The sequence below is a fragment of the Notolepis coatsorum genome (genome assembly GCF_963971535.1).
Source record: "Notolepis coatsorum genome assembly, chromosome: 13".
Lineage (NCBI taxonomy): Eukaryota > Metazoa > Chordata > Actinopteri > Aulopiformes > Paralepididae > Notolepis > Notolepis coatsorum.
In genome coordinates this window covers 98,974,062-98,987,727 of record NC_140177.1, presented here as the reverse complement: position 1 = coordinate 98,987,727, position 13,666 = coordinate 98,974,062, and the positions used below count along the sequence as shown (strand labels likewise).

The window sequence follows — 13,666 nt, the reverse complement described above, 5'->3', positions numbered from 1 at the left end:
CTCCTCGTATTTGCTTTGTCCTTCTACTTCAGCCGTACGGATCTTTCTGGCTACTTCCGACAGGTATCCAGTCTTTTCCCCTTGACGCTGTGAGGGCACATATTCCCTCTCAGAACAAGTCAAGTCTTGAATGTCTTGTGTCCCCCTAACACTCTCCATTTCGCTGAATGGCTCAGGTGTCAGGTGAATTTCTGTTCTCGCTTGTCCAGACTCTCTATTCCCCTGATCGTCTGTTAAATGGTAAGGGCTGCTCATTTGTATTACAGGCAGAATAGGGTACACTCGTTCCCCATTCCTAATGGCATATGTTGGGGGTGCTAAAGCTCCCTCGACTCTTACCTGTTCTACTCTTGGGTGGGACACTGGGGTGAGTGAGGCTACCTGAGCTGCACTTTGGGCGATGACAGTTGTTGTGTTAGGGGCCAGGGGAGTTATGGTGACCGGGGCGCGTGTAGCCGTTCCGCAACAGTAAGTTACTTCCGGGGTAGGCCTGATTGGCCCCGAAAGCACGTGACAGGCGCGGCCACGCCCCCGCGGCCGCCTCAGGACGCGCAACGAGGCTGCTGCTTTCCGCCTTCAACGCCGCCCGCCGCAGAGGAGGAAGAAGCAGGAGTTCGCCGCAAAACATAATAATAATCGCGCCGCAGTCGGCAGTTGAAGTAAAGTAAGTGCTGTATTTTGAAGTAAAGTAAGTGCTGTATTTTATTTCACATCAAGCAAGATTCACGGCGCCTTTCACATTGTAATATCATAATAATAATCGCGCCGCAGTCGGCTCACTTTTCCCATGTGCAGGCAGTCATCCACGCTGCAGCCATCTAATATTAATCACTTTTCAACGTTGAAGTAATGCTTAAGTTATAACTTGAGTCAAGAAAGCGCGAGCTTCACTCACTTTTCCCATGTGCAGGCAGTCATCCACGCTGCAGCCATCTAATATTAATCACTTTTCAACGTTGAAGTAATGCTTAAGTTATAACTTGAGTCAAGAAAGCGCGAGCTTCACTCACTTTTCCCATGTGCAGGCAGTCATCCACGCTGCAGCCATCTAATATTAATCACTTTTCAACGTTGAAGTAATGCTTAAGTTATAACTTGAGTCAAGAAAGCGCGAGCTTCACTCACTTTTCCCATGTGCAGGCAGTCATCCACGCTGCAGCCATCTAATATTAATCACTTTTCAACGTTGAAGTAATGCTTAAGTTATAACTTGAGACGCTGCAGCCATCTATATTGAAGTAAGTGCTGTATTTTATTTCACATCAAGCAAGATTCACTTTGTCACAAGTGCTTAAGTTATCACATCAAGCAAGATTCACTTTGTCACAAGTGCTTAAGTTATCACATCAAGCAAGATTCACTTTGTCACAAGTGCTTAAGTTATCACATCAAGCAAGATTCACTTTGTCACAAGTGCTTAAGTGCGCCTATCAGCTAGCTGACTGATGTAAATCTCATTACGCCCTCATGGTACGCGCGCATCAGGCAAGGCCCTTAAAACAAGATTACAAACATCACAAAACGCACTGGTCAGACTACTACTTGACTGTAAAGGAATGTGAATCTCTACCCACATTCAGCACCGCTCTTAAAGAGCACAGGCGGGAGGCTGCAATTCCCCCACCACCTCCATATATCCATATATACATATATTCCAATATACATGTATATATTCCACGCACGCCGTATGTATATTTCTCTCCCACCCACCCCCTCCTAATGTATATACTCTGTCAGGATCTAGGGGTAACAGTACTGTATATTTGAATACCGTTTATGTCACACACGTATCAGTACTAAATACGCATACGCCCCTATGCTGCAAATGTCGCATATGTTGTGTATGTCATAAATGTCTATATGAATTGAAAATGGGGGACCCTGATGTAAACAAGACAAACGCCTTAGGCAGGTCTGCATCCCCTTAACAATTGTGTGTATTGTGCCGTACTGTATTGTGCCCCATTCTGCAATCTGTTAAATAAAGTTTTCATTCATTCATTCATTCATTCATTCATTCCCTCGTTGCAAGGAAGGACGCACATGCGATGGCGGATCACGTGGATCACTGCTATGCCAGGTACTTCATTTGGTGACTAGATTTCAGAAGGCTAATTGTAACCATATGTATATTTCTCTCCCACCCGCCCCCGCCCCCATCATGCGTATATATAATATACTTTGTCAGGATCTATGGGTAACTACTGTATATTTGCATATCGTATATGTCACAAATGTAACAGTACTAAATACGCGTATGTCATGTATGTCCCCATGCCATCAGCGTCATAAATGTCACTATGAATTGAAAATGGGGGACCCTGATGTAAACAAGACAAAAGTCTTTCTCTGGTCTGCATCCCCTTAACAATTGTGTGTATTACGCCGTACTGTATTGTACCCATTCTGCAGATATTTGTGACAAATAAAATGTACTATTATTTGTCCGGTAAAAATATACTTGGCCGGTGGATTTTTTTCATCTACCAGTGGGTGAAAAAGTAAAATGTTTGCGTTCATTTGGACTTTAGACGCCGTGGTGGGGTTTGTGACCACCCAGCGAGAGCACAAGAGACGAATATAGAGGACTACCCACAGTTAAAGGTAATCAATCGCTGTCGTGGATTATGATTATGATCATTCCTAGTCGCAAATTACCAGTAGGCTAATTGCATCTCTCCTGTACGCAGGGTTGGCTGCCTGACAAGTTTCCACTTCATGTGTGCAAGTATGAAGGCGAGGTACGCCCATTAGGAGACCACACTGGTTTCGTCTCTACAGTACGCGCGGATGTCCACACTGTGGAACAGGCCAAGGAGTGGGCGGCATTGGTGAACGCGTCATCTGGGGTGACATGGCGAGTGGAGGCTACCCGACCATTGCCGGAGGGCAGGGTCCTATTCCACGTAAGAATTGCGTTGTCAAAACGTCTTACTGTCATTTGTTACTACCATTTCTGTCTTTCACCCATACTGCTAGGCCATACACGCAGGCCATACTGCTAACCCATACTGCATTCAATCAAAATGTTGCAGAAACGTTACCGGTGCCAGCATAAGACGCGGCACGTGACATTTAAAAACACCGGCTGCCAAGCTACCATGGAAGTTAAAATGAAAAATAGAAGAAGCCTGTGAGTTTGAACTATACAATACTTATAATTCAATTATTTTTATGGACATAACAGTTGGGGCCTAGTTTTAAATTGTTAAGTTGATTTTGTTTCACAGGAGCAAAGACCCACATATCGCTCATTTCCCATTGGAAGTTCGCATTGTGAATAGGCACAATCACAATCTCCATGTCTCAGATGCCATGCGCTATAGAGATGTTGGACAAAAGGCCATAGACGTGTTGACCGGGTTATTAGAGTTAGGCCACACGCCTCCTTCTGCTTTGTTTGTGCTAAAGCAGAATCTGGCAATTGAACACGGAGACGACTACGTCTATGCTGCAGCCAACAGAGAGATCTGCCCAGACCTGGCCTATGTGCAAAGGTAGACGTTCAGTTATACAGTACTGCCAAAATATTCATAACCGCGTAGATGTTCATTTAATTGGAATTGTATGCAGTTACTAAATTAGTGTTCTTTGCCAGATTGTCCGGAGCGTTGACCAAGGACAAATATGGCACCCAGCGTGGTGCAAGTATGTTGGAAGCCCTCGGGAATCAGGTGGACGCGTACAACGCCGCGTGCCAGGACAGCTGTGCTGTAATGGGAACCTCTTCTCGCGGGGGCCCATTAGTCGCAGTGGCCTCTCCCCTCATGAAGCGAGTGCACCACCAGGTATTTTGGCTATTTGTATCTGTATACTGTGATTTTGTCATGGTGTTCCATTCAGTGGTGCTGAGGTGGCAACTAACTAAATCGCCTACCAGTTCGCCTACAGAGCCAACAGGTCCACGGAGGACGCCATCGCCACGACTCTCCACTCTACCCTGTCCCATCTGGAGAGAGCGGGGGGGGCTACGCACGGCTGCTCTTGCCCCCCCACGCACACGCACACACAACATTAACATTAACAATTATCTTTTACACCCCCCTGTTTATATTAATGTTATTTATGCCCCACCCCTGTTTTTATATTTAATACTGTGTTTAGGACTGTTTTTATTTTTTTACTAGCACCTAGGGCACCTAGGGTTGCATTTTAAATTTCGTTGTAACAACTGTAACAATGACAATAAAGATCTATTCTATTCTATTCTATTCTATTCTATTCTATTCTATTCTATTCTATTCTATTCTATTCTATTCTATTCTGCTCTATTCTATTCTAAACAACACACTAACTAACACTAACTATGCCTGCCTCTGTGTCCGTCTGTCTGTCCGTCTGTCCATCTGTGTTTGTCGGTCTGTCAGCTGAAGCACAGTGGCGAACTCTGCTTCATAGATTCCTCCGGCAACATGGACAGGGAGAACATCAGAGTTTTTTTGTTGCTGACCCACAGCCCTGCCGGAGCTCTACCATTGGGGATCCTTTTCTGCCAGTCTGAGGATGAGGAGACTATTTTTGAAGGGCTACAGCTGCTGAAGAATTTGATTGGAGAGAGGGCCTTTGCTGGCAGGGGAGAAGCTGGGCCACAGATCTTCATGACGGACGACTGCGCGGCAGAGAGGGGAGCTTTAGGGAGGGCATTCCCACAAGCCACTTGCCTCTTGTGCATTTTCCATGTGCTACAAGCAGTATGGCGATGGCTGTGGAGCAAGGCGAGTCTGGTGGAGTGCAGAGACAGGCCAACTCTGTTCACTCTGGTTAAAGGGATGCTCTACTCAAAGGAGACAGCAGAGGTGGACAGGCTGTACTCTGCAGCGAGAGAGCACCCTGTTGCTGTCAGGTTAGTGCTTAGACATTCCCACAATCACATCCCACAATCACACAGCAGTCTTGCAAATTCGGTGCAAGAAAGTCAGGAGGCTTGCATTTGCATACTTCATGTGTCTACCTCTTCATGAGCCTGCTGTCATTACATCGATGTATGTGCATTTTCTGTGTTTGTTTCCTTATTTGATCAATTGCAGGTATGAAAAGTACCTGCAGTACATTGAGCGCCTGTACAGTCGCAGGGAGTGTTGGGCACTAAGCTACAGGGGCAGCCACGGTCTCCTCACCCGGGGAAATAACACCAATAATTACGCTGAAGCAGCGATGCGCGTCCTCAAAGACGGGATCCTCCAGAGGACAAAAACCTTCAATCCAGGCCAACTGTTTGACATCCTGACCAAACAGCTGGAGGTCTACTATGAGGCCCGCATTGTGGATGTTGCCCTCGGACGCTTGCGGACATATCAGAGGAGGAGATTCCTTCCGCAGGTTACCAACATCACTGAATCTCAGATCCAGCAGGTACTATATCAAATGCATACTTTTAGAGATGACTACAGTAACCAGTGCAGATTTAGCGTGCAGATTTAGCCATTGTGTAATGTCCCTTGTATGACGCATGATTTGTATAGCTTGAGGGCAACAGGTACGAGGTGAAGGGCTCGGTGACGGGGGCGTACATCGTGGACGCGGAGATGGAGCTGTGCTCATGCCCGGCAGGACAAACTGGGGCCCCCTGTAAACATCTGGCAGCAGTGGCCAAGTTTTACCCTGTGGATATGTCCAACACTTTTCTCCCGACAACTCCGGAGATGAAGGTCGTACTGCTCAAATTAACATCAGCAGGAGGTAAAGCTAATACCTTTCTTTTCACAATAAACTAGGGATGCTCGATATTGGCTTTTTTACCGATACCGATATACCGATATTGTCAAACTCTTAATTTCCGATACCGATATCAACCGATATCAACCGATACCGATATATGCAGGGTCCCCCCCCCCCCCCCAAAAATGGAATAATTTCAGGTAATTAACATTACATATCTCTTGTTGTGGAATTAATGCATACTTTTGACAATAAATAAAATCAGAAATTGTTCTTACGCGCTTGCCTGGGTAAATAAAGGTTATAGAAATGTAAAAAAAAAACGATACCGATATTTTCCGATATCACATTTTAATGCCGATATCGGCCGATAATATCGGTAGGCCGATAATATCGCACATCCCTACAATAAACCATAATAGACCTTTCCTACACTGAACGCAATGCCGCTTATTCTTATATTCTGTATACTATAGCAACCGTCCCCTTGGGCTTCCTTCAACCCCTGAGACTTGCTCAGCCCCTGAGACTTGCTCAGCCCCTGAGACTTGCTCAGCCCCTGAGACTTGCTCAGCCCCTGAGACTTGCTCAGCCAGCATGCCAGTCATTCCAGGGTAAGTAATACCACCCTTGCAGCATGCATGCACGCACGCGCACACACACACACACACACACACACACACACACACACACACACACACACACACACACACACACACACACACACACACACACACACACCATAAGATGTGACATACTGTAGTTGTTGATATGCGCGTGTCTTTGTGTCAACAGACGCCACCCCTGGGCCAAGCGGTACGGCGACAGATCAAACAGACGCCACCCCTGGGCCAAGCGGTACGGCGACAGATCAAACAGACGCCACCCCTGGGCCAAGCGGTACGGCGACAGATCAAACAGACGCCACCCCTGGGCCAAGCGGTACGGCGACAGATCAAACAGACGCCACCCCTGGGCCAAGCGGTACGGCGACAGATGAGCTGCAAGAAACCGGTCAGTTATGAACGCGTCTGTTTGTGTCACTTTCTCTCACACACGCCTACACACACACACACACACACACACACACACACACACACACACACACACACACACACCATAAGATGTGAGATACTGTAGTTGTTGATATGCGCGTGTATTCCCTACTCCAGCCACAAGTGTTAAATAGGATATAATAATATGAAGGATGTACATCTTGAAGTTGTTCAAACCCTGTGACATTCAAAATAAACCTATTCCCTTCTTATTGTCACACATTCAGATGATGACGACTGTGATTTCGAGGAGTCGTTGTCAGATATGCGGCGACGCAGTCAGGACCCCCTCTTCACTGCTGACTGCAAGGCCTGGTCAAAACAGTATCAGCTGCTGAAGAGGAACCCTTCCGCAATGTCGTCAGCCTTACGCACATTCGGCAAGTCCGGGAGCCTGTCAACGAGGGCTTTCACATTACGCCGGGCTGCGCGGCGGCAAGGCCCGATCATTGGCTGTCAGCCAACTGCAGTGGCGCGCAGGAAGTTGCCAGCTGGCTCAAGGAGACGCGTTCAAGCTGGGCGACCTGCAAAGCAACACAGCCTGAGCGCGTCGGTGGCTTTGAACACTAGTGGGGCAAAAAAACATTGAAGCTAATAGTGTAACGGTCAAAGTTTTTTTTTTTTTTATCTTACCCTGAGAGTCCACATTACAGTTCTACGTTTGTTTTGATGTGAAAATGATGCTGCACTTAGCACTGACTGCACTTAGCACTGACTGCACTTAGCACTGTCTGAGAAAGTCCACATTACAGTTCTACATTTGTTTTGATGTGAAAATGATGCTGCACTTAGCACTGACTGCACTTAGCACTGACTGCACTTAGCACTGTCTGAGAAAGTACACATTACAGTTCTACTTTATAAAATGCTAATTGTAAATATGTTTGTCAATGTTAATAATATGAGAAAGTACATAATAGTTCTACTTTGACGTTTTAATGTTGGACCAAAGCAGCGCATGTAATTAGAATACAGGCAAATAAAAGTAATTTAGTTTAAAGTACAATCTTGGCTGTCTTTTTCTCTCAGCGCTTCAATGCGTAGATCTTGCCTTCAACAATGTATGCCTTTCAAATGTTAAATGATAAATGATTGCATGACTGCCGACTGCGGCGCGATTATTATGACTGATGACTGCGATCGCAACGCTGTACATATGTCTCTATACTATTTTATTTCATACAACAATGTATGCCTTTCAAATGTTATTATGACTGATGACTGATGATCGCGACGCTGTATTGATTGATTGATTGACAACTTTATTAACAGATTGCAGAATGGGTACAATACAGTACAGCTCAATACACACAATTGTTAAGGGGATGCAGACCAGAGAAAGACTTTCGTCTTGTTTACATCAGGGTCCCCCATTTTCAATTCATCAGGACATATATGACATACATGACATACAGATAGTCAGTACTGCTACATCTATACATTTATGTACATATGTCTCTATACTATTTTATTTCATACAACAATGTATGCCTTTCAAATGTTATTATTGATTGATTGATTGAAAACTTTATTAACAGATTGCAGAATGGGTACAGTACAGTACGGCTCAATACATACAATTGTTAAGGGGATGCAGACCAGAGAAAGACTTTCGTCTTGTTTACATCAGGGTCCCCCATTTTCAATTCATCATAACATATATGATATACACGACATACAGATACAGTACTGCTACATCTATACATTTATGACGTACCAGATTTGCAAATACTGTTTGTGATACAAAAAGAGTCCAGAAAAGAGTATATACATTTGACGTAGAAACTGTACATTGGAGGAGGTTGGGTAATTGGGTGGGGTGGGGACTGTACATTGGAGGTGGTTAGGGTGGGTGGGGGACACTGTACAACTGTACAAGCAAAACTACATTGGAATATTGACAACCATACTTGGTAATTTACTGTACATTGGAGGGGGTTGGGTTAGGACATTTACAGGGGCCAGTTTCGAATTGCAGTCTCCCGTAGGTGCTCTTTGAGAGCGACAACACACATAAGGTTTTTGATTGATTGATTGATTGAAAACTTTATTAACAGATTGCAGAATGGGTACAATATAGTACAGCTCAATACACACAATTGTTAAGGGGATGCAGACCAGAGAAAGACTTTTGTCTTGTTTACATCAGGGTCCCCCATTCATTATGACTGATTGAATTGATTGATTGAAAATGTTATTAACAGATTGCAGAATGGGTACAGTACAGTACAGCTCAATACATACAATTGTTAAGGGGATGCAGACCAGAGAAAGACTTTCGTCTTGTTTACATCAGGGTCCCCCATTTTCAATTCATCATAACATATATGACATACATGACATACAGATAGACAGTACTGCTACATCTATACATTTATGACATATCAGATTTGCAAATACAGTACTGTTAATGTACTGATGTACTGACAGTACTGATGATCGCGACGCTGTACATATGTCTCTATACTATTTTATTTCATACAACAATGTATGCCTTTCAAATGTTATTATGACTGATGATCGCGACGCTGTACAATATGTCTCTATACTATTTTATTTCATACAACAATGTATGCCTTTCAAATGTTATTATGACTGATGATCGCGACGCTGTACATATGTCTCTATACTATTTTATTTCATACAACAATGTATGCCTTTCAAATGTTATTATGACTGATGACTGCGATCGCGACGCTGTACATATGTCTCTATACTATTTTATTTCATACAACAATGTATGCCTTTCAAATGTTATTATGACTGATGATCGCGACGCTGTACAATATGTCTCTATACTATTTTATTTCATACAACAATGTATGCCTTTCAAATGTTATTATGACTGATGATCGCGACGCTGTACAATATGTCTCTATACTATTTTATTTCATACAACAATGTATGCCTTTCAAATGTTATTATGACTGATGATCGCGACGCTGTACATATGTCTCTATACTATTTTATTTCATACAACAATGTATGCCTTTCAAATGTTATTATGACTGATGACTGCGATCGCGACGCTGTACATATGTCTCTATACTATTTTATTTCATACGCGAACGCCTGCTTCTTCCTCCTCTGCGGCGGGCGGCGTTGAAGGCGGAAAGCAGCAGCCTCGTTGCGCGTCCTGAGGCGGCCGCGGGGGCGTGGCCGCGCCTGTCACGTGCTTTCGGGGCCAATCAGGCCTACCCCGGAAGTAACTTACTGTTGCGGAACGGCTACACGCGACCGGGGCTACCTCCTCTCTTGGTTTGGCCGCTTCATTGACAGTTGCACTGCCCTTCTGGTCACTATTTCTCCTCTCGGCCTCCCGTGCGAAGGATTCTATCATCGTAGTTTCTTGCAGACTTTTCTTTCCCCTTGCCTTTTCACTCCTGTGGTGTTTGTATGTCTTAATTAGCACTCTTATGTCAGCTATTAGCTCCAAATCAAAAGAACCTTCGATGGGCCAAGGGTTTGTAAGATGTTCCCATCTTTTGTTAAATTTTTTCGATATTCTATCGACTTTTTCCAAATAATATGTGTTATCTTTTGTGTGGGGGTGACTGTTGGCGATAATCTGTACTGGACTTTCTGCTATCCAACCAATTATGGTCGACCTATCTGAGTGGGTTGCGACTTCCATTTTCCTATATGAGATCTTATTTCCCATTTACTAGAGCTCCCCATTCCTTTTGATTTTTTGTAACAATGGCAACAGGCAAAAAAGTGTTTTCTGTATTCCCTGTCTAAATGTAGGTGTCTATGCTTTTTGTGACTGACTCCTACTCGGACAGCCAATAGTGGCACTGTAGGCCCTACCTATTCTCTTCTGTCCCTTTTCCACCTGAAATTCCTATTCTTACCTGATTTGTGGTGTTCCGCGGGCCCAATGGAACTGCTGGAGATCAGAGCACACAAAAGACAACAGTTCTTGTTAATTTATCAACTGGACTTGTACTTTACTCTGTCTTTATAATCAAATTCTTTGAGAGGTTCTTTTCATTAACTGCATGAGTATCTTTTTACTTCCTTCATACAATTTTAAAAATGAGATATTTGTAATTGATACATGTGTTTGATGTTGCCAGTTTCTACTCCCTGATTTTCTTCCCGTTTGATCTCCGTCAACACCCTGGGTTCCTATTTTTGTAGAATCTCGGCTCTCCACTATTTCTCCTTGATTCTACTCCAATTCTGATATCCCTCGGGAAACAAAAACATCTTGATTAGTCTTTCATTACATACATTCTTTCATATTTGTTCCATTATTCAGTACCATTCCCCCCAGGGGACACTCGTCATCCAGACTCGTGTCCACCAGAGATAATCTAAAGAAAGCATCGGACACCGCGCCCTGCACGCCGCGAGGTGCCAGCCCCTGTTTTCTGAAGAGGCCATAACAGACCCTCCACAGAGGTCAGAACACACCCCACCACAGGTACAAAGCAGTCAGCATCCAAGCATCTTATCCCACCATTCAAGCTATCATCCCCAGAATGCAGTGCCCTGCCGGACGGCCATGCATAACCGACCGGACCCAACACCGAACCCTGGGTAGACAGCTCCACATAATACAGTCATAACTCACGTACCTACTATGGGAAAAAACAAAATTGCATACACATCCATTCAACCAACGTTAATGTACAACCCGTTCAGGCACGTCCCCTACCCCATATCCTTTCGCACACCCTGGCCCTACCGTCCCCAAACCCAGAATGTCCACCACCCAGATCAGAGAACAGCCGCCAGAGCGTACTCTTGGTACCTCGGCATCAACGGGATGCCCACACCCGCCCGGCCCCCCTCCGTGTCATCCCTCACTATCATCATAGCAAGCGCAGGTGCAGTCGAGCAGTGTGATCTCTCAATCGCAGGACCAGCTGTGCAGAGAGTCCTGAACATATACATAACACACACTCTGATCACAGCCACACAGACAACTATAACTGCAAACATCACCATGGCATAAAGCAGATACTTAACAACAGACCACCCCACATAGCCCAGTCGCCCATGACCCCAGTCATCCCATGAGTCCTCCCGAGGGTCATGCATATCCCTAGTAATGTTCTTCAAATGCTCAATTATGGCTGGCAAACCCACTTCATCATTGGCTGGTATGAATGTGCAGCACTCCTGATCAATCAACGCACACGTGCCCCCCGACGCCGCCAATAGGAAGTCCATAGCCGCTCTCGTCTGCATCTCCATCAGTCGTAAAGACCGTAACTCCTGAGCCTCCAGGCCCAAGCCCCTCGCTGTCGTGGTAGCCATGTCCTCAAATAATTTAGCCAAATGATCCAGTTCTCCCATGTTCGCATATGCCCCATACCAGGGAAACGCCACCCTAAAAAAATGGTCCGCATCACGTGTCTTCCTTGTCCTGGGAAGCGCCGGCAAAACATCAGATACCCTCATAGCCGGTACTAAGTAACCCCACGCACATCTTCCCCTCCAGTCAATTGGCAGCGAGGCATACGCAAATTCACCACAAATCCAAAACGCCCCAGGCAAAGCTGGCACCTCCGAATCCTTGCCCCAGACCCCATTATCCCCCAGGCAGCCGTCCAAGTACCCCACGACTTTACCATTCGATTTACCCTCTACACACTTCTCAAATCCTGCCGACCTATATGCTATTGGAATGGGGCCAGTGTCTAACAGCCCACCTATCTTCATTGTATTCTTCATTAACCCCTGCCCCAGATATCTCTCAATCCTTTCCGATCCCACCCCGTTACACAGGTCAGGGGTAGGCAAATCCCATAACACGTTGGCATGACACTTCGTTATAGGGTGTGCAATCAGAGGAAGGCCCGCGGCGGCCGCCTGTGGGGACAGGCCGCACACATAGCAATCTGATTTATTAGCTACCTTCGCGACCGCCCTTGCCATCCCCAGAAACAGATTACCGTGATGGTCTGGCAGCGACCGTTTACCCACTACCACTACCTCTGGCAGCTCAGGCTGCCGGAGTGGAACATATAGCATCACGCTAGCCAATATACACAACCAAACCATCGATATAGCACACCCCAAAAGCACCCGCCTACTACTTTCACTTAAACCAGGAACCATGTTGAGTGTACCGTCCTCCTCCGCGTTCCTCCTCCACCGGCGCGTGTCCTAATATGTCCTGCAACCCCCACAAACAACAACATGTCTTTTTAACAACACGCCCCACAGCCAACAGCCTACTGAAGTGAGGACCCCAATTTAAAACAGAGAAGCAGGACGCACCGGAACCCCTGAAGGGTAGGAGAGAGGGCGTAACGGAACCAAAGGGAGGTCAAGAGAGGAAAGGGCTAGGGGGGGTAGGTGTAGGGGAGACTAGGGAGGGAATAGGGAGGTTAGGGCAGGAGAGAGGGGCAGGTTTAGGGAAGGCAGGGCAGGTCCAGGGACTAGGGTAGGCTAGGGTAGGTTTAAGGGATTGGGGTAGACTAGGGTAGGTTAGGGGAAGCTAGGGAAGGTTTAAGGGATTAGGAGAGAGGGGCAGGTTATGGGAGGAGGTTCAGGGTAGGTTTAGGGTAGGTTAAGGGATTGGGGTAGGCTAGGGTAATGGATTGGGGTAGGCTTGGGTAGGTTAGGGGAGGCAGGGTAGAGAGTAGGTTTAGGGTAGGTTAAGGGATTGGGGTAGGCTAGGGTAGGTTAGGGGAGGCAGGGTAGAGAGTAGGTCTAGGGTAGGTTAAGGGATCGGGGTAGGCTAGGGTAGGTCAGGGGAAGCTAGGGAAGGTTTAAGGGATTAGGAGAGAAGGGCAGGTTCCTTGAGACCTACGGATGTGAGGGGCGGGGGGAAAAAGTGGGAAGAGCGGGGGTCATCCCTATTCCCCAAGGCCTTTATCCAGCCCAAAGAGACATACCACGCGATTCATAACCACTTCACGCTTTAATAAAAGACCCCCCACCCCTTGCCACTTATGCAAAACCAAAAATAACCCCCACGAAACAGTGTGTGCTGG

The 13,666-nt window shown here is 45.9% G+C and overlaps 1 protein-coding gene across 1 annotated transcript in view; it reads left to right on the top strand.

The window, feature by feature from the left end:
• Positions 1-561: 561 nt before the first annotated feature.
• LOC311239440 (uncharacterized protein) overlaps positions 562-13,666 on the top strand; it is a gene marked incomplete at its 3' end in the record, with an annotated part of 28,184 nt that continues 15,079 nt past the window's right edge. Inside the window, exons 1-13 of the mRNA XM_084327745.1 lie at positions 562-664; positions 2,033-2,080; positions 2,532-2,604; positions 2,691-2,906; positions 3,036-3,133; positions 3,231-3,497; positions 3,599-3,788; positions 4,368-4,843; positions 5,028-5,352; positions 5,463-5,679; positions 6,135-6,272; positions 6,454-6,516; positions 6,941-7,073. Coding sequence (XP_084183871.1) covers positions 2,049-2,080; positions 2,532-2,604; positions 2,691-2,906; positions 3,036-3,133; positions 3,231-3,497; positions 3,599-3,788; positions 4,368-4,843; positions 5,028-5,352; positions 5,463-5,679; positions 6,135-6,272; positions 6,454-6,516; positions 6,941-7,073 — 2,228 coding nt within the window. The 5' untranslated portion in view covers positions 562-664; positions 2,033-2,048. The remainder of the gene's footprint in view (positions 665-2,032; positions 2,081-2,531; positions 2,605-2,690; positions 2,907-3,035; positions 3,134-3,230; positions 3,498-3,598; positions 3,789-4,367; positions 4,844-5,027; positions 5,353-5,462; positions 5,680-6,134; positions 6,273-6,453; positions 6,517-6,940; positions 7,074-13,666) is intronic.